At 37.2% G+C, this 24,766-nt stretch overlaps 1 protein-coding gene across 6 annotated transcripts in view; it reads right to left on the bottom strand.

Annotated features, from left to right (window-relative positions):
- Nucleotides 1-269: 269 nt before the first annotated feature.
- The window catches only part of LOC112669509 (phospholipid-transporting ATPase IB-like), a 178,051-nt gene continuing 153,554 nt past the window's right edge, over nucleotides 270-24,766 (bottom strand). For all 6 annotated transcript variants that reach the window (XM_049100844.1, XM_049100840.1, XM_049100842.1 and 3 more), the window contains 4 exons: nucleotides 22,995-23,083; nucleotides 17,309-17,404; nucleotides 6,545-6,633; nucleotides 270-675 (listed from right to left, as the gene is read on the bottom strand). In XM_049100844.1, the coding sequence (XP_048956801.1) occupies nucleotides 545-675; nucleotides 6,545-6,633; nucleotides 17,309-17,404; nucleotides 22,995-23,083 (405 nt within the window). In that variant the 3' untranslated portion in view covers nucleotides 270-544. The remainder of the gene's footprint in view (nucleotides 676-6,544; nucleotides 6,634-17,308; nucleotides 17,405-22,994; nucleotides 23,084-24,766) is intronic.

The following is a 24,766-nucleotide window of genomic DNA, read 5'->3' as shown; positions in this document are numbered from 1 at the left end:
AAACCTGAGATTACCAGTATATTACACCTATTATATGAATTCATCGAAATCAAGAATACTGTGCAAATGTTATACAAATGTGATTCAAAGTGACAGGACATTCTACTTAAGAAAAATACTTTATATGCTGCCTTCATATGCCAGCCTTAATCTGTTGAGTTTTCAAGATACAAAGTTTCTGTGTGACTCCTTTTCAATTAAGATAGGGTTGTTAAGCATCATGACCTTCTCTACCTTTTCTCCCAAAATAACTTGTACTAAAGCTTACATTTTGGTGAAACAAAATGCTTTTAATTTTATACTTAAGACAACTGATAAATTCTCACAACTACAGAAAAGTAAACAGGTCAGGTGAAACATTGAAGACAAATTAAGGAAAAGCAAATAGGCTTCCCCCATTATTTATATCAAGGGATTGTGATCCATACATAAACCAATACATAAATAACTGGCCAGAGCCACAAGAAAAGAGTGTTCGGGGGTGTTGGCATGTTCTGCGGTTTGGGGGAAGGACATAAGAACACAGGATGTTGTGGTCCAAACCTCACTCATAGTTGGGGCCAGAAGAGGCCTTATTTAAGCTCTTACAGCCTTGGCTTTTAGTAGTGTCATAAGAACAGATTAGTTCTTCCTGAGTAATCACAGCTTGTTCTACTTGAGAAAATGCGTACCCATCTGAAAGAGTAAAGCACAGGGGAATCTGTTAGGAGCACTAATGTACAAGGAACATTCTGACAGAAAGCAAGACCCCTACCTAACTGGCACACATTGGCCACATTAGCCAGGCTAGTAACAGAGGCAAGAAGAATGGCGAGGTGTGGTGAGAGAACAGTAATGGAGCAGCTTGCAGGTTTGGCCATATTAAAGAACCACTTAGAGGAGCCCTTTAAACATACCCATTTCTGGAGTCATCATTGAAAGAAGAAAAGTGACTTATATCCATGTGGCATATACTGAATTATTGGATTAACTGCAGTGCTTCTGTGTGGAAGGAAAGACGAGTGGTCCCAGAATTCTCTCCTCAGTAGAATCACCTGAAAGCTGGTAAAATCCTGGGATCCAGCACTAACACTGGACCAGTGGTTCTCACACTTGAGTGTGTGCCAGGATTCACTTGGCGACCACTGGCCCTACCTCCAGAATTTCTGGTTTAGTGAGCCTGCTGTGTTAGAGCTGATATTTCTAACAGCTTCCCAGCTGATGCACCAGCTGCTGGCCTGAGTGCAAGGTATGGAGAACCACTGTTTAGGGCAATTGAACCACAACTGTCAGGTGGATGCTGGAATCAATAGCTTCCAACCCCGGGGGCGTCCTTCCTCCTCTTTCCTTCCCACTCAGAGGAACTCGATCATAATCTCAAGGTGAAACTTTGGCATTTTTTAGAACCACCCAAGTGTTTCCCGTGTGTATCCATGGGATGTTCTTAGTGGCTATGAAGGACAAGATACCGCAGGACAGGGCCTACAGGTTTGGCAGGAAAACCCACAGGCAGGATTTCTGAGCATTCAGGGGCTGCCTCTTTCTGAGTGTGGGCCCACTTCATGTCAGCCATAGACGACCAAAGGTAGAAAAACAGCTGTCCCTTCATTTTTATATCAAATGTTCTAATCATAACAACAAGGAGGGCTACAAAAATGAATGAAACATCCCCCTTCTCTTACTTATCCCCCTGCCCTTTTTACACAGAAGACATGTTAGCATTTTAAATTGTCTCCTCCCCACTCAAATGGAGACCTCAAACCTTTCTTTCCTGTTTTTTTTTTTTTTTAACTTTTATTTATTTATGATAGTCACACAGAGAGAGAGAGAGAGAGGCAGAGACACAGGCAGAGGGAGAAGCAGGCTCCATGCACTGGGAGCCTGACGTGGGACTCGATCCCAGGTCTCCAGGATCGCGCCCTGGGCCAAAGGCAGGCGCTAAACCGCTGTGCCACCCAGGGATCCCTCTTTCCTGTTTTTAATTCTTGACCTAAGACTTCCAGAGAGCAAGTGGGTCTGAAAAGAATATTTCTCCCTGATTCTTACAAGACACATACACAGAGAAAGATCTTTTGTGAGCTGATGAAATATCAGCCACATTACCCTCATTAAAGGCTCTGGGTGATGTTTTAAATTTTTCTTTTGTACTCTAGTGATATGTTGTGATTTTTTTTTTTACCCATTCTAACTATTTGCATTTAAACCTAATTTTCCTAAAAAAGGTCCCCCCAGTTGTACAAAGATTTGGCCTCAGAAAACCAGAATCTGTGGCTACTCAGAGATTAAATGGTATCTTCTGGAAATCTGGGCTGGTTTTCCTTTCCAAACTGTTCCCAGGGAGGAATGATAGCTGAAAAGCGACAACTGGACCCATGACCCTCAGCTTGTCCAGCCTGCACCCCTCAGCCTGACAAAGACACACCCTCAGGTCACCAGCTTCTACCAGGTGGACATTTAGCCCGTATTTGCATCCAAATGGGGAACTCAGAGGAAGCCTCCAGCAATTAGCCTATCCCACTTTCATTTGTCTTTCAGGAAGTCCTGGCAGCCACAAAGTAGTGATGGGGACTAGGGAAAGCCCTGGATGGACCCAACTTCTGAACTTCCCCGGGCTGACTTCCCAGTGCATCTGCTTCCTACATACTCAGCAGCAGCCAGAATCAGGGGGATGGGGGAGAGAGGCAGGGAAGGGGACTGGAGGCTAGAATGAAGTATGAGGGAATTTTTAAGTCACTTTTTTTCTTCAACCTGGTAAAACATTTAACAGATTTCAGAATCAACCATGTCATTTCTCATTATTTTGGCATAATTGTCTCATTTAATTCACTTTATTATAAATTTAGGAGTCTGATAAAATCTTAAAGTCAGAATTTTCTGGCTCAAGAAAGAGTTGTTAATTGCAATTAATAGAGAACCTACCCGCTTATTTCTTATTTGAAGAGCTCAGAGCACTTTACAAATTAATATTGTGGTGTACAGCAGAAAAACACACAGAACCTAAAAACCTACAAACTGGCTGAGGAATTTCACCTCAAGCAACAAAAGATGATGTCGTAGAGAAAACAACTTAGAACCTCTTGTACTCCTATAAGATTTCTAATCCTCCAATAGGATTCCCTATTTTAATATTTTTACAAAGTGAGTCATGAAAATAATTTCTCCTTATACAGCATTTTTAAAAGTAATTGAAATATATTTTTTCTATTTCTCATATATAGCCAATAATGTTTTAAAGTCATTCATGTTCTCATATATTATTAAAGGTTTTGTAGTGGTTTTAGGACCATCTGATTCTTGTGTAAGGCACTTATCCCTCTATTTGAATCTACATATATGGGTCCTTTAACACTCCATTTTGCTTATGGTAACCCCAATAGCATGAAATACCGAAAAGGTAGAAAAGTACAGCTCAGAGATGGTAACTAACATGCGCAGAGTTCCATAGCAAGTCAAGAGGCAGACCTGGGAGACAATTGCCCATCTGTCTGATTCCTATGTGTCTGCTCTGGAGCTGAACAATGTGGCACTTTAGAATGAGACAGACTGAAGTTCCAGTCTGGCTTCCACCCATTTCTAGTTATATAATCTAAGGCAAGTGACTAAATTTGCTGAACCACCATTTTGTTCTCTGCAAAATGAGGATTCATTCAGTTAACTTGTCATTCAACAATTATTTCATAACTTTCTCCACATGATGGCTCCAAATATTCAGTGTAATAAAGGCCACGTGTCTAACATTGGTCAAGATCACAGTATGTGCTCAGTAAATACTGGTTCCATTTTGTCTGTGTTTAGAGTTGATATTGGACAGATGGAAGAAGGAATGACTATTTGTTAGTATATGTAATTCTGTTTGGATTCTTTATTAGTCAATTAGTTCAGTAAGATTTGTGTTGAGTGTCTACTATGTACATGCATTCTTGGAGTAAATTAGTGAAGCAAAATACTTGTTCTTATAGAGCTTATGTTCTAGCAATAATATATAAGTACATGAAGACAACAATCACATAACAAAAAGTTAATCATATAGTACCCAGGAGTGTATTAAAGAGCTAAGATTGAAAGAAAAAGTAAACTGAAATCAGGGATGCAGTTGTATAGCAATAGACTGGTCAAGGTAGACTTTATTGAGAACATGATATTTGGGCAAAGACTTGAAGGAAGTGAGAATGGACAACACAGATATATGAGGGATTTGCTTTGTAGGCTGACTTCAGGCTAGAAGTGTCAGCCAATGCAAAAGCCCTAGGGCAAGAGCAGTCCTTATATATTACAGAAGATCACAGAGAATGAAGCGGAATGAAGAAGGAAGATCAGATGACACCAGGAAAGTCAGGATCCAGATCAAGTAAGTTTTTCTTGGCCATTGTAAGGCTTTTATATAGAATGTGAGAGATAGTATTGAAGAATTTTGAACAGAAATTTGAGGTGCTTGTGCTGACATGATTTTAAATGCATCACTTTGGCTGCCATATGAAAATCAAGGGTAGAAGCAGGAGACTTGTTAAGAGATTGTTGCAGTAGTGCAGACAGGTGATGGTGGTCCTGACAAGGGTGCCAACAGAGGTATGACTGAGAAGTGGTCAGACTCTGAACACAATGTGATGGCAGAGCCATCTATATGTTAGAGGAATTAGAAGGACTCCAAGGATTTTGACGTGAGCAATTGGAGGCATGTAGTTGTCTTTAAGTGAAGGCTGCCAATGGAACAGGCTCGGTGAGAGAGGAAACCAGGTGCTCAATTTTGGAAATCACTGGTGGCCTTGACTGGAGGAATGTCAGTTAAGTGGTGAGAATGAAGGTTTAATGGAGTGGGTTTAAGAGAGATGGGGAAAAGGGGATTTGGAGAAAATGGATACAGACAATTTGACCAAGAACTGTTGCTGCAAAGGAGAGCAACAAAATGAAGTATGCTCTAATGGGTAATGTGTGGTCCAGATATAGTTCTACTTTTTAAGACAACCTTTTGTGTGCTCATGAGAATGATCTAATAGAGCAGAGTAAAAAAGTGGTGATGTTAGGAGACAGAGGAAAGAATGACCAGAGTGGGGTTCCTGGGTGAACATGAGCAAATGGAGTCAGTGGCCATGCACTGGCATGAGAGCCATCTGTGGAAACAAGTGGGAAGGCAGTGCATGTGGATGGGAGTAGCTGGCAGGTGAGGTGGTGGTGAGAGCCCCTGGAAGTTCATTTCTGGCCCATTTTTCTCGGGGGTGTAGGGATCAAGGTCATCGTTTGGGAAAGAGGATCAGAGGGATATTAACTCATCTAGCAAGAGAGGGGGAAGAAAAGTGCTGGGCACAGGAGAAGAGGAAGTAAGAGTGCATGTGTGCAAAAGAGAAAGAGTGATCAATCCAGAGACAGACAAACCTCAGAGATAAGAAAAACAAAGAAAATAAAAAAATCTAGAATTTTAAAATCCTACAACTCTCAGTGAACACCTTGGTCAGAAAAGAGGGACAGTTGGTTTTCATTCCCCACAAATACCCCACATTCCTTTGTAGTACCTTTCTGTTTGACTTGTTTCCTTTCTCAGAATAGTATTCAGCACTCACATTATCAGACATGAGTCACATAGGAACTAAATCTTTCAACCAGGCACTTCTTGGATGCATTTCTTATTGAAGGAAGGGAAAATGAAATGACTTTTAAAGGTTTTTGTGCCCAACGTGGGCGATGTTAACATCACACTCCCAGAAAGGGTACATAAGCTTCCTATGAGTAAAAATTACTCGGCACCAGATACCACTTTTCCATTTTAAATGGGATGTTGGGAGTCTGTCAAAGGATCTTGAAAACATGAGGATGTTAGGCTTAAGGATGTTATCATTCAAGAATGAAAAATCAGGAATTATGTTCTTTGAAATTGCACTTGCTTTCAAGATCATTAATTTCATGAATCCAGTTGAGCCCTCCTGCCCTATGAGAACTACTTTACCTCTTAAAAAAATGTTTAATACTACAGGTAGTTTTGTTTTTTAAAAAAAAATTGTGGTAAAACACATGTAACATACGATTTACCACCTTGGGGTGTCTGGGTGGTTCAATAAGTTAAGTGTCTGCCTTTGGCTCAGATCATAATCCTGGGGTCAAGTCCTCTGCTCAGCTGGGAGCCTGCTTCTCCCTCTGCCTCTGCCCCTTGCCCCAACTCATGCTCTCTCATTTGCTCTGCTCTTACTCTCTCAAGTAAATAAAATCTTTAAAAAAAGTTTACCATCTTAGTGATATTCAACTATACGATTCCGGGGCATTCACAGTGCTGTGGACGCATGACTAGCAGCCACCTGCACACCTCTTGCCATCTTACCAAACTGAAACTCCATACTGATTAAACACGGAGTCCCCATTCTCCCACATCACCCCCCGCCCTTGGAAACCCCCACCCCCTTTCTGTCTCTATGAATTTGATTACTCTAAGTACCTCATATCAGTGGAGTCATACAGTACTTGTTTTGTGTCTGGCTCATTTCACTTGGCCTAATCTCAAGAAGCACCTGACATTTAATGACTCATCCTTCATGTCTGTAGTCTCTGCTTGTGGCCTACATTAGGGCAGGTTACTTACATGGGGTGCTTTGGTCAACAGATTCATGCCGGAAGACAATCTTGTGTGGTTGGCTGGCTAGGGACATTTGGACATTTTTTGCCTCCACCCTGTGGGTAAATCAATCATAGCCTCGCTTTAGTTAATTGGAACAGATTTCAAAGAACTTTATTGGGGGAAATAACGTTACAAAGTAAAAGAAAAGAGTCTTCCTCGTATTTTAGAGAGTGTTCATATATCTAAAGTAAAAAATTTATATTAACCAGACACTCAGCAAGGTGCTTCTGAAATAGGGGTTTTACTTGTGAGCATTTCTTATATACAGCTCTCCTGACTCTCCCCAGTAATCGAAAGGAATGATGCATGTCCTGTCAGTCTTCTGGCCTCCCAGAGCACCTTACAGATTTTATGGTGTGTATTTTAAAAATCTTTGTCACAACTTCCTGGTTCAAGACTCTGAACAACGCGTATCAGCAAGGATCAGCTCTAGGCATGAGAGGTTGCTTCTCTAGATCCCAAGGCTTTTTGTGGGACCACACTGGAAGCCCCAAGTTCAATACTTTCTAAATTCCAAAGAGTGAGGTCATTGTGTGTAAATATAGCAGTGTAATTAGGGAAGTCCATAGTTTCTTTTTTCTCTATAAGCCTGAAAAATGGGATAAAAGCAAAATACCCATGCAGCCTAAATTTCTCTGTCTTCTCGCTTCTGAGATGTCACCAAACCATAAGAGTCTTTTGCTGTTTTGGCATTTGTCATGTATCCTGGTATTTCTAGAGATTTGAGGGGCTCTAAGCCTGTGTAACAAATTGCAGCTTCTTTCAACAAGCACCTATACCATGCCTCCTGTGGGAAGAGGGCCTTCTCTAGAGCCAGCTTCCCTTTCATGGCTCAGAAGAAAGTTTCTAAGAGCTGCCTGAAGTAGCATCTATTGGGGTGGTGTAGCTCAAAGGTTATCACACAATGGAGGGGCCTTTGGAATAGTTGGCTATTGACTTGCCCCTCTGAATTCCACTCTAGAATGAAAGTGACCTCTCGATAATGTTCTGAATGAGATTTTTAAAAATTAATCATAAAAAAGGTTGAAATTTCCAAAGTAGTTGACTCAGAGTAGGATTTTACTTTTGCTTGTATATCTAGGAGCTGAAGAACATTTTGCTCTGGGCTTTTCAGAATCCACTTACTCATTTGCATTCTCTCCTCTCTCTTTCTCTCTCCTGCTCCTTCCCTTCCTATCTCTGTTAAATTTGTCACAGATAAAGCATTTACCTGGTTAAATTTTTAAAGAGAAAATAGATAATAATTATTCTACTGTCTTTTCCCATCTTCCTGTTTTCCTCTTTTCCTTACTGGTAATCATTCATAGTGGTTTCTTAGCTATTTTATAAGAAAAAGCGTTCATATATTATTATACCTCCCCTTTTACACCAAAGGATGCATATTGTACACAGCGCTTGACATTTGACTTTTTCTATTAATACATCCTGGAACCACTGGCATCTTAGTTCATAGAGAGCTTCCTGACTCCTTTTCACAGCTAGAGAGTGTTTTAAGCATGTGAATGTACCACACAGATATGGTTATTCCTAAATGTTTGCTGTTCCAAATACAGCTGCTGTCCCTAACACTGGGACATATGTGAGTATTTGGGGGATGTAGGGGGGCAGTACATTCCCAGAAATGAAATTACTGAGTCAAAGGCCAAATGCAAATGTATTTCTGATACATACTGCCAAATTAACTATCATAATTCTTTCCTTTCTCATATTTTCACCAACCAAGGGTGGCCAACAATGATAGATGATGAAAAATATTCTATGTACTTAGCATTTTTCACTTCTTACTGTAAGTGAAGTTGAGAATCTTTTCATATGTTTAAGAATCTTTAGTATTTCCTTTTCTGTGAACTGTTTATACTTTGCCTATTTTTCTTTTTCTTTTTCTTTCTTTCTTTTTTTTTTTTTTAGGATTTTATTTATTTATTCATGAGAGACACACAGAGAAAGAGGCAGAGACATAGGCAGGGGGAGAAGCAGGCTCCATGCAGAGAGCCCGACGTGGAACTCGATCCTGGGACTCCAGGATCATGACCTGAGCCGAAGGCAGACGCTCAACCACTGAGCCACCCAGACATCCCTACTTTGCCTATTTTTCTATTGCTTGGGTGTGGTCTTGCTGATTTCTGGAAATAATTTATCTATTTGGGATGTTAGTCCTTTGTTACATGAGCTTTCTTTTTGTACATTTACATTGTGTTTATATTTTTGGTTTGGTTTCTTTATTATTGAGGTTCATTTTGCATGTGATAAATGGATAGATCTTAAAAGTACAGAGTAATGAATTTTAACAAAGCTATTTACCTATGAATCAATCTCCCAGATCTGTTTTTTGTACCAGTAGCATATTGTTTTGACTGCTATAGCAATATACAATAATACTTATAATAATAATAATTTACTTTATTATGATAGCTTCATAACAGTTTGAAATCAGAAATTGTGATGCCTCCAGCTTTTTTCTTCTTCCAGATTGCTTTGGTTCTGTGGGGTGTTTTGTGATTCCATATAAATTTTAGGATTTTTTTCCTATTTCTGTGAAAACTGACATTAGAATTTTGATAGGGAGTACATTGAATCTATAGATGGCATTGGGTGGTATGCACATTTTAACATTGACTCTTCTGATCCATGAATGCAGGATATCTTTCCATTTATTTGTGTTCTCTTTAATATCTTTCATCAATGTATTATAGTTTTTGTTGTATAGGTCTTTCACTTCCTTGGTTAAGTTTATTCCTAGGTATTTTATTGGTTTTGATGCTATTATAAATAGGATTATCTTCTTTATTTCCTTTCAGATAGTTCATTGTTAGTGTATAGGAATGCAACTGATTTTTGCATGTTGATTTTGTATCTTAAAACTTTCCTTAATTTATTAGGTCTAACAGTTTTTTGGTGGAGTCTTAAGGATTTTCTTTTCTTTTTTGGTCTTTTTTTTTTAGGACTTTATTTATTTATTCATGAGCGCCACAGAGAGAGAGAGGCATAGACATAGAGGGAGAAGCAGGCTCCATGCAAGGAACCCGATGCGGGACTCAATCTCAGGACCCCAGGATCACGCCCTGGGCTGAAGGCAGGTGCTAAACTGCTGAGCCACCCAGGGATCCCAAGGATTTTCTATCTACAAGATCGCATCATCAGCAGACACTATTTTACCTCTTCCTTTCCAGTTTGCATTCCTTTTTCTTTTCCCTTGCCTAATTGCTTTGTTTAGGACTTTTAGGACAGTGTTGAATAGGAGTCGTGAGAGTGGGCACCTTTGCCTTTTGGTGATTTTAAAGGAAAAGCTTTCAACCTTTTACCATGAAGTGTGATATTACATGTGGGTTTGTCATATATGGCCTTTATTATGTTGAGGCATGTTTCTTCTGTACCCAGTTTGTTGAGAATTTTTATCATGAAAGAATGAATTTTGTCAAATGCTTTTTCTGCATATATTGAAATCATCATGATTTTTGTCTTTCATTCTGGTAATGTGGTATGTCACATTGTTGGTTTGTGGATGTTGAACCATTTTTGCATTCCTGAGTACATTCCACTTGATAATGATTGTGTGGTCATTTTAATGTGCTATTGAATTTAGATTAGATAGTATTTTTTGAGAATTTTTGCATTTATATTCAACAGGGATATTTTCTTGTAGTATCATTACCTGGCTTTGGTATCGGAGTCATGATGGCTTGGTAAAAGGAGTTTGAAAGTGCTCCTTCCATTTCTGTTTTTTGGAAGTTTGAGACGGACTGGTAAATGTTCAGTAGATTTCACCAGTGAAGCTATCTGGTTCTGGACTTTAATTTGTGGGAGGTTTTTCATTACTGATTAAATTTTCTTACTTGTTTTGGTCTGTTCAGATTTTCTTCATTTTTTAAAAAATTGAGATAAAATTGACTTATAACATTAGTTTCAAGTGTACAAAATAATGATTGTGTGTGTGTGTGTATGTGTGTATACAAAATGATCACCACTAATCTAGTTAGCACCCATCACCACACATAGTATAATATTTTTTTCTGGTGATGAGAATTAAGTTCTACTGTCTTAATATTTTAAAATCTATAATGCGGTACTATTAACTATAGTCACCATGCTGTACATTACATCCTTATGACTTAATTATAACTGGTAGTTTTCATCTTTGACATCCTTCACCAATTTCACCCCATCCCATCCCTAGCTCTGGCAACCACTAGTCTGGTCTCTGTATCTATGAGTTTGGTGTTTTGTTTTGTTTAGATTCCACATATAAGCGAAATCATACAGTATTTGTCTTTCTCTATGTGGTTTATTTCATTTAACATAATGCCCACAGGGTCCATTTATGTTGTCACTAATGGAAGGATTTCCTTGTTTATTATGTTTGATTAGTATTCCATAATATATATATATATATAATATATATAAATATATACACACATATACATTTTCTGTATCCATTCATCCACTGATGGACATTTAAGCTGTTTTCATATCTTGGCTATTGTAAATAATGCTGCAGTGAACATGGGGGTGCAGATATCTCTTTAACATAGTGGTTTTGTTTCCTTCAGCATTTCTAATTAATTTTTAGAAAACTACATACTGTTTTCCATAGTGGCTATGTCAATTTTCATTCCTAACAACCGCACAAAGGTTTCCTTTTTTCCACATCCTTGGCAACATCCTTTATTTCTTGCCTTTTTGGTAATAGCTGTTCTAACAGGTGTGAAGTGATATATTAGTGTGGTTTTGATTTTTATTTCCCTGATGATTAGTGATGTTGAACACTTTTCCATGTACCTGTTGGTCATCCCTATGTCTTTGGAAAACATCTCAGATCTTCTGATCATTTTTTAAATGGAACGTTTGGTTTTTTACCATATTTTTTTTTTTTTTTTTTTTTTTTTTTTTTTTTATTGGTGTTCAATTTACTAACATACAGAATAACACCCAGTGCCCGTCACCCATTCACTCCCACCCCCCCGCCCTCCTCCCCTTCTACCACCCCTAGTTCGTTTCCCAGAGTTAGCAGTCTTTATGTTCTGTCTCCCTTTCTGATATTTCCCACACATTTCTTCTCCCTTCCCTTATTTTCCCTTTCACTATTATTTATATTCCCCAAATGAATGAGAACATATAATGTTTGTCCTTCTCCGACTGACTTACTTCACTCAGCTGTTTTTTACCATATTGAGTTGTAGGAGTTCTTTATATATTTTGGATATTCCCCCTTTATCAGATATGATTTGCAAATATCTTCTTCCATTCTGTAGGTTGCTTTTTCATTTTGTTGATGGTTTCCTTTGCTCTGCAGGAGGTTTTTAGTTTGACATAGTCCTACTTGTTTATTTTTGTTTTTGTTGTTGCCTTTGCTTTTGCTGTCAAATCCAAAAAATCATCACTAAGACCAATATCAACGAACTTACCCCCTATGTTTCCTTCTAGGAGTTTTATGGTTGCAGGCCTTACATCCAATCTTTAATCCATTTCGAGTTAGTTTTTGTGTGTGGTGGAAGACAGTGGTCCCATTTTATTATTTTGCATATGGTTGTCCAGGTTTCCCAACACCATTTATTAAAGAAAATGTTATATATTTCTGGTGCCTTTGTTGTAACTAATTGACCATCTATGTGTGAGTTACTTCTGGATTCTCTATTATTTTTTATTGATCTATATATTTTTATGCCATATCATAGTGTTTTGATTATTATAGCTTTGAAACATAATTTGAAATCAGGGAGTGTGATGCCTGTAGCTTTTTCTTTTTCAAGATTGCTTTGGCTCTTCAGGGTTTTTTGTCATACCATACAAATTTTGGATTGTTCTAATTCTGTGAAAAATGCCATTGGTATTTTGATAAGGATTGTATTGAATCTGTAGTTTGCTTTTAGTGGTGTGGACATTTTAACAATATTAATTCTTCCAATCCATAAGCACAGAACAGTTTTACATTTGATGTATTATCTTCAGTTTCTTTCACCAGTGTCTTATAGTTTTCAGTGTATAGTTCTTTACCTACTTGGTTAAATTTTTCTTAGGTACTCTTATATAATTATTTTATGCAGTAACTTTTTTCAGTGCAATTGTGAATGGGATTATTTTCTTAATTTCCCTTTCAGATACAACTGAATCAGACACAACCCATTTTTTTTCGTATATTGATTTTGTATCCTATGCCTTTACTGAATTCATTTATTAGTTCCAACAGTTTTTTGATGGAGACATTATGGTTTTCTGTGTATAATATGTCATCTGCAAATAATAAGTTCTACTTCTTCCTTTCCAATTTGAGTGAATTCCCCCCCCCTTTTCTTTTTTTTTTTTTTTTGGCTTAATTGCTCTGGTTAGGACATACAATATTATATTGAATAAAAGCAGTGATAATGGGCTTCCTTATCTTGCTCCTAATCTTGGGGGAAAAGGTTTCAGATTTTCACTGTTGAGTATGATGTTACCTGTGAGCTTGTCATATATAACCTTTATTCTGTTGAGGTACATTCTCCTTACACCCAATTTATTGAGTTTTTATCATTTGAAAGGATGTTGAATTTTGTCAAGTGCTTTTTCCATATCTGTTGAGATAATCATATAATTTTTATTCTTCATTTTGCTAATGCGATGTATGGCATTGATTGTGGATGTTGGACCATTATTACATCCCTGAAATGAATCCTACCTGCCTGTGGTGTATGATCCTTTTTAGTTATTGTTGAATTTGGTTTGCTAATATTTTGTTGAGGATTTCTGCATGTATGTTCATCAGGGATATTGGCCTATAATTTTCATTTCTTATACTACCCTTATCTGGTTTTGTATCAAAGCAGTGTTGACCTTGTAAAATGAGTTTAGAAGTGTTCTATTTTTTGAGTGAGTTTGATAAGGATTGGTATTAATTCTTCTTTAAACATTTGATAGAATTCACCAGTAAAGCCATGGTCCTGGGCTTTTGTTTATTGGGAGGTTTTGGATTGCTTATTCAATTTTCATACTGGTAGTTGGTCTGTTCATATTTTCTATTTCTTCATGATTCATCTTGGTAGATTTATGTGTTTCTCAGAATTTATCCATATCTTCTAGATTGTCCAATTGTTGGTGTATAATTGTTCAGAGTAGTGCTTTATGATCCTTTGTTTATCTGTGGTATTGGTTGTAATGTCTCCTCTTTCATTTCTGATTTGAGTTCTCTCTCTTTTTTTTTCATTAGTCTAACCAAAAGTGTTTACTTTGTCTATTTTTTTTAAATACAGCTGTTAATTGATCTTTTCTACTGTTTTAGTATCTATTTCTGCTCTGATCTTAGTTATTTCCTTCCTTCTGCTAACTTGAGGCTTAATTTGTTCTTTTTCTCCCCCTAATTCTTTAATAAAAGTTATGATTACACTATACTATAGTGTCTCTTAAGTATGTCATCGCATTATGTCTAAAAAAACCATACATATCTTAATTAAAAATAATAGATTTTTAATGTATGCTCACCGTCACCTGAACTTTTAGCAAGTCACAATCACTGTTCACAGATCACCATAAAAACATAATAATGAAAAAGTTTACCAAATTGCCAAATTGTGACAGAGATATGAAATGAGCAAATGCTGTTGGAAAAATGATACCAACAGACTTGTAGATACAGTATGACACAAACCTTCAATTTCTAAAAAAGAAAAGAAAAGGGAGGAAACGAGAAAGCACTATTTGTGAAGTGCCGTAAAGAAAAGCACAAAACAAGATATGCCTAGGTGTACTTATTGCCATTGTGTTTGCCTGTTCAGTAATTCCTTTGTTCTTTCATTTCTTATTCTGTTTCTTTGTGATTGGATGATTTTCTCTAGTGGTATGTTTAGATTCCTTTCTATTTATTTATTTATGTATGTGTGTGTTTACTATAGGTTTTTGCTCTGCAGTTACCATGAAGGTTACATAAAATTATTTATATATTTAAAAAATATTTTATTTATTTATTCATGAGAGACACACAGAGAGAAGTAGAGACATAGGTAGAGGGAGAAATAGGCTTCCTATGGGGAGCCCGATGTGGAACTCGATCCCAGAACTCTGGGATCACGACCTGAGCTGAAGGCAGATGCTCAACTGCTGAACCACCCAAGTACCCCTACTGCTTATATTTTTAGGTTTATTTTAAGTTGATAACAACTTAAATCCAAATGAATGCTAAAGGTCTGCATTTTTACCCTCCTTACCACTCTTTGTTTTCGATGTCATAATTTACATTTTTTGTCTTGTGTATCTATTTACAAATGATTGCAACTATAGTTATTTTTACAACTTTTGTCTTTTAACCTTCATATTAATTAGTAATTTATCCACCACCTTTACAATATTAGATTATGCTGAATTTTATTATGTATTTACCTTTACCAATGAGATTTATACTTTCACATTTCTCTGTTACTGATGAGTGCCCTTTCATTTCAGTTTAAAGAAGTCTCTTTAACATTTCTTATAAGGGCAGGTCAGTGGTGATGAACTTCTTTAGTTTTTGTTGGTCTGAAAAACTTTCAATTCTAGCTTTGTTGGATACTGTATTCATGGTTGGTCGTTGTTTTCCCTTCAGCATTTTTAATATAGCATCTTACCCTTTCTTGGCCCATGAGGTTTGTTCTGAGAAATCTGTTCATAGCATTCTTTTGTGTGTGGTTAGTTTCTTTTCTTTTGTTGCTTTCAAGATTGTTTTTGATTTTTGACAGTTTCATTATAATATATCTTGGTAAGGTCTTCTTTGGGTTGTACTGACCAGGGAATCTTTTAACATCATGTAACTGGATGTGTGGAAACATATTTTAAAGTCTTTTGGATAGATACCTAGAAATGGAATTGTTGGGTCATGGGGATAAGCATTTCTTTAAACTGATTAGAAATGGCCAGTTGTTCAGTCTGATTATTCAAGAGTTACAATTGTTCTTCATCATTGCTAACACTTGGTACTGTCAGTGCTGAGTACTCAGTAGGTACTAAATATGTGGATGTTAACTAATCACCCCATTCATTTAATTTAGATTTGCCCATACTTCCAATTTTACTTCTTCCTAAATTAAAAACAAAAGAGTACCTTTGGATCTCTTTACCCAGGTCATACTATCCATTGCTTTTGACCCTTTCCTTCATGGTTAACAAAGTACTCCAAATATAGTAGGCATTCAACATAGTTAAAGACTGATTCTTTGCCTTATAATTCCTGTATAAATATTCCAGATCCAGGGAGAGCCCACTTAAAACCCCAGGATATGCCAGGCTTCATATAAGTGTCTGAAATAGAAGTCTGTTGTTACTGAGAAGGAGCATGGCACTTTCACTCAAAATAATACCCAGGTTATGGCAAACAATTGGTACTGATCTCTCCCTGGAGATAGTTCGGGTATAGAGATTAAAAATGTTAATACACATTATTTTCTAGCAATTGGCCTGTTCTTCTCTCAAGGCCATCAGATCAAGACCAGTGGGAACAAGGCAGCAACTGTGAAAGCCAACACTGTAACATGTTGTCTTCTTCCCAGGCAGTGGGAGAAAGGGAGCAATTCCAAAAGAAGCCCTGGTCCTTTTCTCCTTCAGTGCACTCTCCTGACTTCCTGTAGCCACAGCTTCATCTAGTAGGGAGGATGCAGAGAGAGGAGCTTCTTTCCCTTGCATGTCTAAACCTATTTGCAAGAATCTGCAGGGGAAAGTGGCAGAAATTAGCAGATTCTCTGGCCCAACACAGATATCTGGATGTCTGTCCACCAATTACTAGAAGTTAAAATAAAGTTAGCAAGGAAGGTTGTGAAAAGGGCAAAGTTTTCTTTAAAAACATGTGGGGTAGGGGATCCCTGAGTGGCTCAGAGGTTTAGTGCCTGCCTTCAGCCCAGGGCATGATCCTGGAGTCCCGGGATTGAGTCCCGCAACAGCCTCCCTGCATGGAGCCTGCGTCTCCCTCTGCTTGTGTCTCTGCCTCTCTCTCTCTCTCTCTCTCTCTGTCTCTCTCTGTCTCTCATGAATAAATAAAATATTTAAAAAAAAAAAACATGTGGGGTAAAATGAAACAATTTTTTTTAAAGTTCTGCTGACTTTTTTTTTTTTTTTTTTTTAATATAGATAGCAGTGGGATATCTGTTTAGAGGCTACTGAAATAATCCAGAAGAAAGATGATATGGGCTGGACCTAGGGCAAGATAGTATAGATTGTTAGCAGTGATCTAATTCTCAGTTTACTTTGAGGTAAGAGCAATAGAGTTTTCTGACACAATGGGTGTGGGATAGTAGAAAGAGGAAATGAGAATGACCTCAAGATTTCTGGTCTGAGAAACTGGAATAATGAACTTGCCATCCACTGAAAGGAGGACCTTAGGGGAAGCTAGTGTGACAGAATAGGGGCCTGTGGGGATATGAAGTTCAAGATACCTGTTTGATATGCACCTAATAAGCTTGAGGAAATCATGGAAAATATGGAAGTACCTGGGAAGGAAAACTGGGAGGAACAAGGAGAACAGGGGTGCCTAGGTGGCTTAGTTGATGAAGCATCTGACTCTTGATCTTGGCCAAGGTCATGATCTCATGGATTGTGGGATCAAGTCTAGCATTGGGCTCCATGCTCAGCAGGGGTGGGGTGTTCTGCTTGGGGATTCTCTCCTTCTACCCTCCCCCCACTTGCACATGCTTGCTCACTCACTTTCTCTCTCTGGAATAAATAAATAAATATTTTAAAAAATGAAACAGGAGAACAGGTTTTTAACAAAAATCAGGATAAAGAAAACAGTCTCACCTCATTTTAAACATTGTAGGATTAAGTTCTTGAACTCTGTTACTTTCCATCTCCCGAACCTCCTCTAGTAATGTTCTGTTGCAGGTATTTTTAATCCTGTTTTATGTGGGAAAGATAAAACATAACACATAAGCTTTACACACTCTAAGCAACAATTTCTCCCTTCTTGGATAATACTGGACATCCATTGCCTATGGGCCATATGATGGGATGCAATGTAGCAGTCCCACTCTCCATATGAAACTAGACTTTATTTTCCTAGTAGCTATGAAACATTACCAGAGGCATACTGGACAGAGCTGGATAGTGCCCATTAGCAGCCAGCCACCCCAAACACTGCTGACTTTTCATGCAAGTCTGTAGATCTCAGTGTGTGTCTATGCCATTGAGGGCCCTGACTCTGGAGGAGTCAATCTGTATGAATGCATCCAGACAATTGAAGATTCACAGGACTAACATAATTCTGTATGACTTTTTCTAGCATGGTCAGTATTCTATAATCTTGATTCTCAAATTTTCAGCTGTGTGATACCTCTAATCCTTACTTCAGTCAGAGAGACCTGGGACTAACTTTGCCATTTATGAGTTATAATGGCAGAGTGGATGTGTCAGAGCTTCATGCATCAGGTATACATATTTCACTTGACATATGCAAGGCAGCCTAGACAAGATGCTCTCCGTTTCTGTGGCAGCTTGTTTTCATTGGGTCCTTTCATGCTAATGGACGTCAAAAGAAAGCCAACATAGCCATACTTGTATCAGACAAACTAGATGTTAAACCAAAGACTGTAACAAGAGATGTAGAAGGGAACTCTATCATAATAAAGGGGTCTATCCAAAAAGAAGATCTAACAACTGTAAATATTTATGCCCCCAACTTGGGAACACCCAAATATAGAAATCCATTAATAACAAACATAAAGAAACCATTGATAATAATATAATAATAGTAGGGGACTTTAACACCCCACTTATAGCAATGGACAGATAATCTAAGCATAAAATCAACAAGGAAATAATGGCTTTGAATGATACATTGGACTAGATGGACTTAACAGGTATATTCAACATTTCATTCCAAAGCAGAATACACATGGAACCTTCTCCAGAGTAGATCACATACTGAGTCATAAAGCAGCTGTGAACAAGTACAAAAAGATTGAGATCATACCATGCATATTTTCAGACCATGACATGACACTATGAAACTTGAAGTTAACCACAAGAAAAAATTTGGGAAGACCACAAATACATGAGATTAAAGAACATCCTACTAAAGAATGAATTGGTTAACTAGAACATTAAAGAAATTAAAAAATACATGGAAGCAAATGAAAATACAATAATCCAGAACCTTTGGGATGCAGCAAATGTGGTCATAAGAGGGAAGTACATAGTAATACAGGTCTACTTCAGGAAGCAAGAAAAGTCTCAAAGACACAACCCAACCTTACACCTAAAGGAACTAGAAAAGGAAGAGCAAATAAAGCCTAAAGCCAGCAGAAGAAGGGAAATAAGAAAGATTAGAGCAGAAATAAATGATATAGAAACAAACAAACAAACAAAAAACCCCAGTAAAACAGACCAATGAAACTAAGAGCTGGTTCTTTGAAAGAATTAATCAAATTGATAAACCTCTAGCCAGACTTATCAAAAAGAAAAGAGAAAGGACCCAAATAAATAAAATCACAGATGAAAAAGGAGAGATCACAACCAACACCAGAGAAATAGAAACAATTATAAGAGAATATTATAAATAATTATATGCCAACAAATTGGGCAATCTAGAAGAAATGGATAAGTTCCTAGAAACATTCAAACTACCAAAACAGAAACAGGATAAAATAGAAAATTTGAACAGACCCATAACCATCAAAGAAATTGAATCAGTAATAAAAAATCTCCCAACAAACTAGGGCCAGCGGAATTCTACCAGACAAAGTAAAGAAGAATTAATACTTATTCTTCTCAAATTGTTCCAAAAAATAGAAATGGAAGGAAAACTTCCAAACTCATTTTATGAGACCAGCATTACTTTGATTCTAAAACCAAAGACCTCACTAAAAAAGAGAATTACAGGTCAATATCCCTGATGAACATGGATGCATTAGTTCTCAACAAGATACTAGCATATTGAATCCAACAGTACCTTACAAGAATTATTTACCATGATTAAGTGGGATTTTTTTCCTGGGCAATAGAGGTAATTCAATATTCACAAATCAATCAGTATGATACACCACATTAACAAAAGAAAGGATAAGAACCATATGATCTCCTCAATAGATGCAGAAAAAAATATTTGGCAAAATACAGCAGCCATTCCTGACAAAAATCCTCAATGAAGTAGGACTAGGTGAAATATACTTCAACATTATAAAGCCTATATATATATATATATGTATATATATATATATATATATATACATATATATATATGAAAGAACCACAGCTAATATCCTCAAAGGGGAAAAAACCAAGAGCTTTTCCTCTACTGTCAGGAACAAGACAGGGATGTCTACTCACAGCATTGTTTCTAACACAGTACTAGATAGAAGTCCTAGCCTCAGCAACCAGACAGCAAAAAGAAATAAAAGGTGGGGCGCCTGGGTGGCTTGGTTGGTTAGATGTCTGCCTTTGGCTCAGGTCATGATCTCAGGGTCCTGGGATCAAGCCCCATATTGGGCTCCTTGTTCAGTAGGGGAGTCTGCTTCTCCCTCTCACTCTGCCCCTCCTTGTATTCTCTCTCTTGCTCACTCAAATAAATAAAATCTTTTTTAAAAAATAAAAGGCAGGGATCCCTGGGTGGCGCAGCAGTTTAGCGCCTGCCTTTGGCCCAGGGCGCGATCCTGGAGTCCCGGGATGGAGTCCCGCGTCGGGCTCCTTGCATGGAGCCTGCTTCTCCCTCTGCCTGTGTCTCTGCCCTCTCTGTGTGTGTGTGACTATCATAAATAAATAAAAATTAATAAAAAAAATAAAATAAGAGGCATCCTAATTGTCATGGAAGAAGACAGGATACTCTATGTCGAAAATCTGAAAGACTCCACTGAAAAATTGCTAGAACCAATACACAAATTCAGCAAAGTCCAACATATAAATTCAATGTACAGAAATCTGTTGCATTTCTATACACCAATAATGAAGCAGCAGAAAGAGAAATCAAGGAATTGATTCATTTACAATTGCACCAAAAAACATAAGATACTCAGGAGTAAACCTAACCAAAGAGATAAAAGATCTGTACTCTGTGAACTATAGAACACTTAAAAAAGAAATTGAAAATGACACAAAGAGGGGCGCCTGAGTGGCTCAGTGGTTGAGTGTCTGCCTTGGCTCAGGTCGTGATCCTGGGGTCCTTGGATCAAGTCCCACATCAGACTCCCTGCATGGAGCCTGCTTCTCCCTCTGCCTATATCTCTGCCTCTCTCTCTGTGTCTCTCATGATAATAAATAAATAAAATATTTAAGAAAAAAAAACCGACACAAAGAAATGGAAAAACATTCCATGCTCACGGATTGGAAGAACAAATATTGATAAAATGTCTATACTACCCAAAGCAACTTACACATTTAATGCAATCCCTATCAAAATATCATTTTTTTCACAGAGCTAGAACAATCCTAAAATTTATATAGAACCAGAAAAGACCTCACATAGCCAAAGTAATGTTGAACTGTTTATGTGAGATGACATTTTTAAATGAACTGCCATATACTCATAGCACAACCAAGTTCATTTGTTAAGGTTCCTGTAAAATGCTGCCACTAAAGCCACTGAGCTTTTAGGGGCAGTTCTTTTGGCTCTGTTTTATTTTCAGTTTCAACATATCATTTCCTTTACTAATCTATTTATGTTTTCTGCTTATAAAATATTCTATGATCCAGAATGATTTAAAAATCTTGGTACAATCCCAGGAAGACACTTAAATGAAAATTTAGCAAAAACATGAAATAATTCAAATGTATATATAGTTATATTTTAAAAGACTATATGTACTATTAAAATACTTTTTTTTTTAGCTACGTAGCACTTACACTAAAGTATAAATTTCAAAGATTTCATAGTCCCCTTTTGAATTACGGATTTTCACACTTCTATTTATCATCTAACAAAAACAAAAGTGGTGTGCTAAATTATCTTTACTTACAGGATAAAAGTGGCCTCAAGTAATTAAAAAGACAACAAAAAATTCAGGATAACTATTACTTGCCTTGAAAATGCAGTTAGGAACTTGCAGACAACCTTGGCCATACTTAGTTATATAGAAGATGCTAACATACTGATAAAATGATTTTTTTAAAAGATTTTATTTGACAGAGTGAACATGAAAGAGAGGGTACAAGCAGGGGGGAGAGGTAGAGGGAGAAGCAGACTTCCTGCTGAGCAGGGATCCTGAGATGCAAGACCAGATCCTAGGATCCTGGAATCATGACCTGAGCCAGAAGCAGACGTTTAACTGACTGAGCCACCCAGACGCCAGGATAAGATGATTTTAACATAAGCCCCTCAGTACCCATGTACCCTTATCTCTTTTTGGCAATCTGGAATCTACACCTGGATAAAGACATCACTGGGAAATCAATTCACAGAAGCCAGAGGTTTTAAAAAATCCAAATTAAGACCTACATTCAATATCATGGATCACTTCCCAAAAAATTTTCAAACCACTAATATTAAATTTTAGCCCTCTTGCAGTTACACATTATCAAGAAAGAATTTGGTATCCTTACATAACTATGGAATTTACTAGGCGAAGTTTCCTGGAAAACAGTAGAGACAGATGCATCTCAACCCTCACTTCCACAGGAATTCATTAAATGTATGTAGGTGGTACCCAAATTCCAAACAAATTATGTTCCAAATACTCATTTGCACATCTCCTTGGATCTAAAGGCACATTTTCTCAAATAATTATGTTTGCCTTGATACATAGAAGAATTAGACATTAAAAAGCAAAATAATATTATTCCTTCTAGAATAGTCCTTTCTTTACTTTTTAGTTTGAAGTTTATAATAGTTTAGGGCTCTGTTGTTTACATTGCAGATTATGTACAATGATACTATGTAAGTTATTTCTGGTTTTGAAAGCTTGTAATTTCATGGATTCTTTATCCCATATTAGAGATTTCAGGGAGTTGTAGCACCTTAGTTTAAAGCTCTCCCCCCCCCCACCATGTTGGAGTTGGTAAAAAACGAAAAGGGGGGGAATCTAATACTTACATATTCTGGGAGAACTATATTGGACAGATTCTTACTCCCATTTTTTTAAAAAGTGAAGAATGTCTAATTTGAACATCTCCTTCCTATTTCTTATTTTATTTTTAGCTTTTAATCTGTGATCCTCTGTATCAAGTTTTGGTTCCTCTAAAGTGGATAGAAGTTATATAAGTCCCACTTCTAAAGAATAAACAGATGACCTTTTAGAAAAAAAATCACAGACTAGCTAATATCACTACAAATTCAGCCTCTCATAAATCTTGATGCCATCTTTTTCCCCCCTAAATCAATTGCTGGTAAATCTCCAGTGGCAAAGGCAGTGGGCATTTACTTCCCCTAAAAGTCCCATGACTTTTAATGTTCATAAAATGGGAAATTTCCAAATTTATTTCGAAAACCATATAATTAGCAAAGGACAATTAACCATGACAACATATCTTTTGGTAACTACTTCATTTTTCAACTTACGATTTCCATATTAAATTTAGAATCAGGCACACAATGGGGACTATGAGAAAACCCAGCCAGAAGTATGGACAAACCAGGATCATATTGACCTGCAAATAAACAGAGATAAAGAGTATTTGCATAGGAATCTTTTAGTTTGTCAGTATTGGGTACCAAGTGCAACTTTCAGTTTCCTTTTTTCCTCCACAAAAACCTGGAGATGCAGGCATAGTCTAGAACCACTAAATCAATGTAAATATGTAAAACCTAACTAATAATATTAGCTATAAACAACCAATCAAATATTTTGATCAAATAAGTTTTATTTCAGGAATGCAAGAATGGTTCAACCTTATATTACCTAGCAATACAACTTTAACTTCCAGACATTGTAAGGCAATTATGGCATTATAGTCCCTGGAAAAATTCACTCCTCTCTGTCTGACAGATTAATTGGTAGCTAACTGATCACTTTAATTCAATCTAGACTGTACTGACTTGAGATTAGGTTAGGCTCTGTATTGAATATATTTTTAATTTTCTGTATATTCCAACATTTCAACATCTTAAAAAAATTTCTATCTGAAGACTGCCCCTCCCAGGGCTAGTCTGTTCTTAGAGATAGTAAGATCTCAACTGGGACGATGCCTTTGATCTGGAAACTAAAGGGCTAAATCCACAGCCCCATCTTCTCTAACTGGCCCAGGAGACAATATTCCTCTGCTGTAGTCATCCCAGAATCAGGTACCAGGCAACTAGAAACCACCTCTATCCCAAAGCCTGCAAAAATCATTCAGACTAGCCATTCCTGGGCTATTTGCCCTTCCCTGCCATGCTTTCCCCAGGGAAGTCCCAATAAAGGCAAGGTCTTAGTGCTCCCCAGCTCCTGTGTTCTGCCCACTGACCACCCTGGTATCTTTCCCATGTGGCCCTATATGGTATTCTGTGCTTTATCTTTAGGACCTGTGAGAATAATAAATTTTGTTAAAATGGCAATAGTGAGTTGTTACCTATCAGTAATTTAAGTGTAGATAGATTAAATTATCCAATCAAAAGACACAGACTGGATAAAAAAATCCAATATGCTGCTGCTAAGAGACTCACTTCAGCTTTAAGAAAACAAAGGCACAAAGTAAAGATATTGAAAAAGATATTACAAGTATGGTAACCAAAAGAGAGCAGGAGTGGTTATACTTCTATTAAATAGACATTCTGCCAAATCAGTCATAAGAGACAAAGGAGGTCAAAATATTGTGGGGCTTAATTCATTAAGAAGATAGAAAAATTGTAAATTTATTTGCACCCCGCATTGGAGCACCTAAATATTTAAACAATATTCACAAAACTGAAGAGGGAAAGTCATGGCAATATAATAATAGTAGGGAATTCAATACTCCACTTTCAACATTGGATAGATCATTTGGAGAAAATCAATAAGGAAATAGCTTACCTGAATAAAACAATAGACAAAATGGACCTTATAGACATATACAGAGCATTCAATCCAACAGCACCAGAATACACGTTCCTTTCCAGTACACATGGAACACTACATGATTGATCACAAGTTGGGGCACAAAGCAAAGAGACAACCTACTAAATGGGAGATATTTTCAAATCATATATCCAATCAGAAGTAAACACCCAAAATATTTTGGATAAGAAAGAAGTAAAAAAAAAAAAAAAAAAAAAAAAAGATTTCAACTAAAAATGGGCAGAGGACCTGAACAGACAGTTTTCCAAAGAAGATTTACAGATGGCCAATAGACATGAAAGGATGCCCAACATCACTA

Source organism: Canis lupus, chromosome 25, assembly GCF_003254725.2.
Source record: "Canis lupus dingo isolate Sandy chromosome 25, ASM325472v2, whole genome shotgun sequence".
Taxonomy (NCBI): Eukaryota; Metazoa; Chordata; class Mammalia; order Carnivora; family Canidae; genus Canis; species Canis lupus.
Note: the sequence above shows the minus strand (reverse complement) of the source record. Positions and strands in the feature narration are given on the sequence as shown.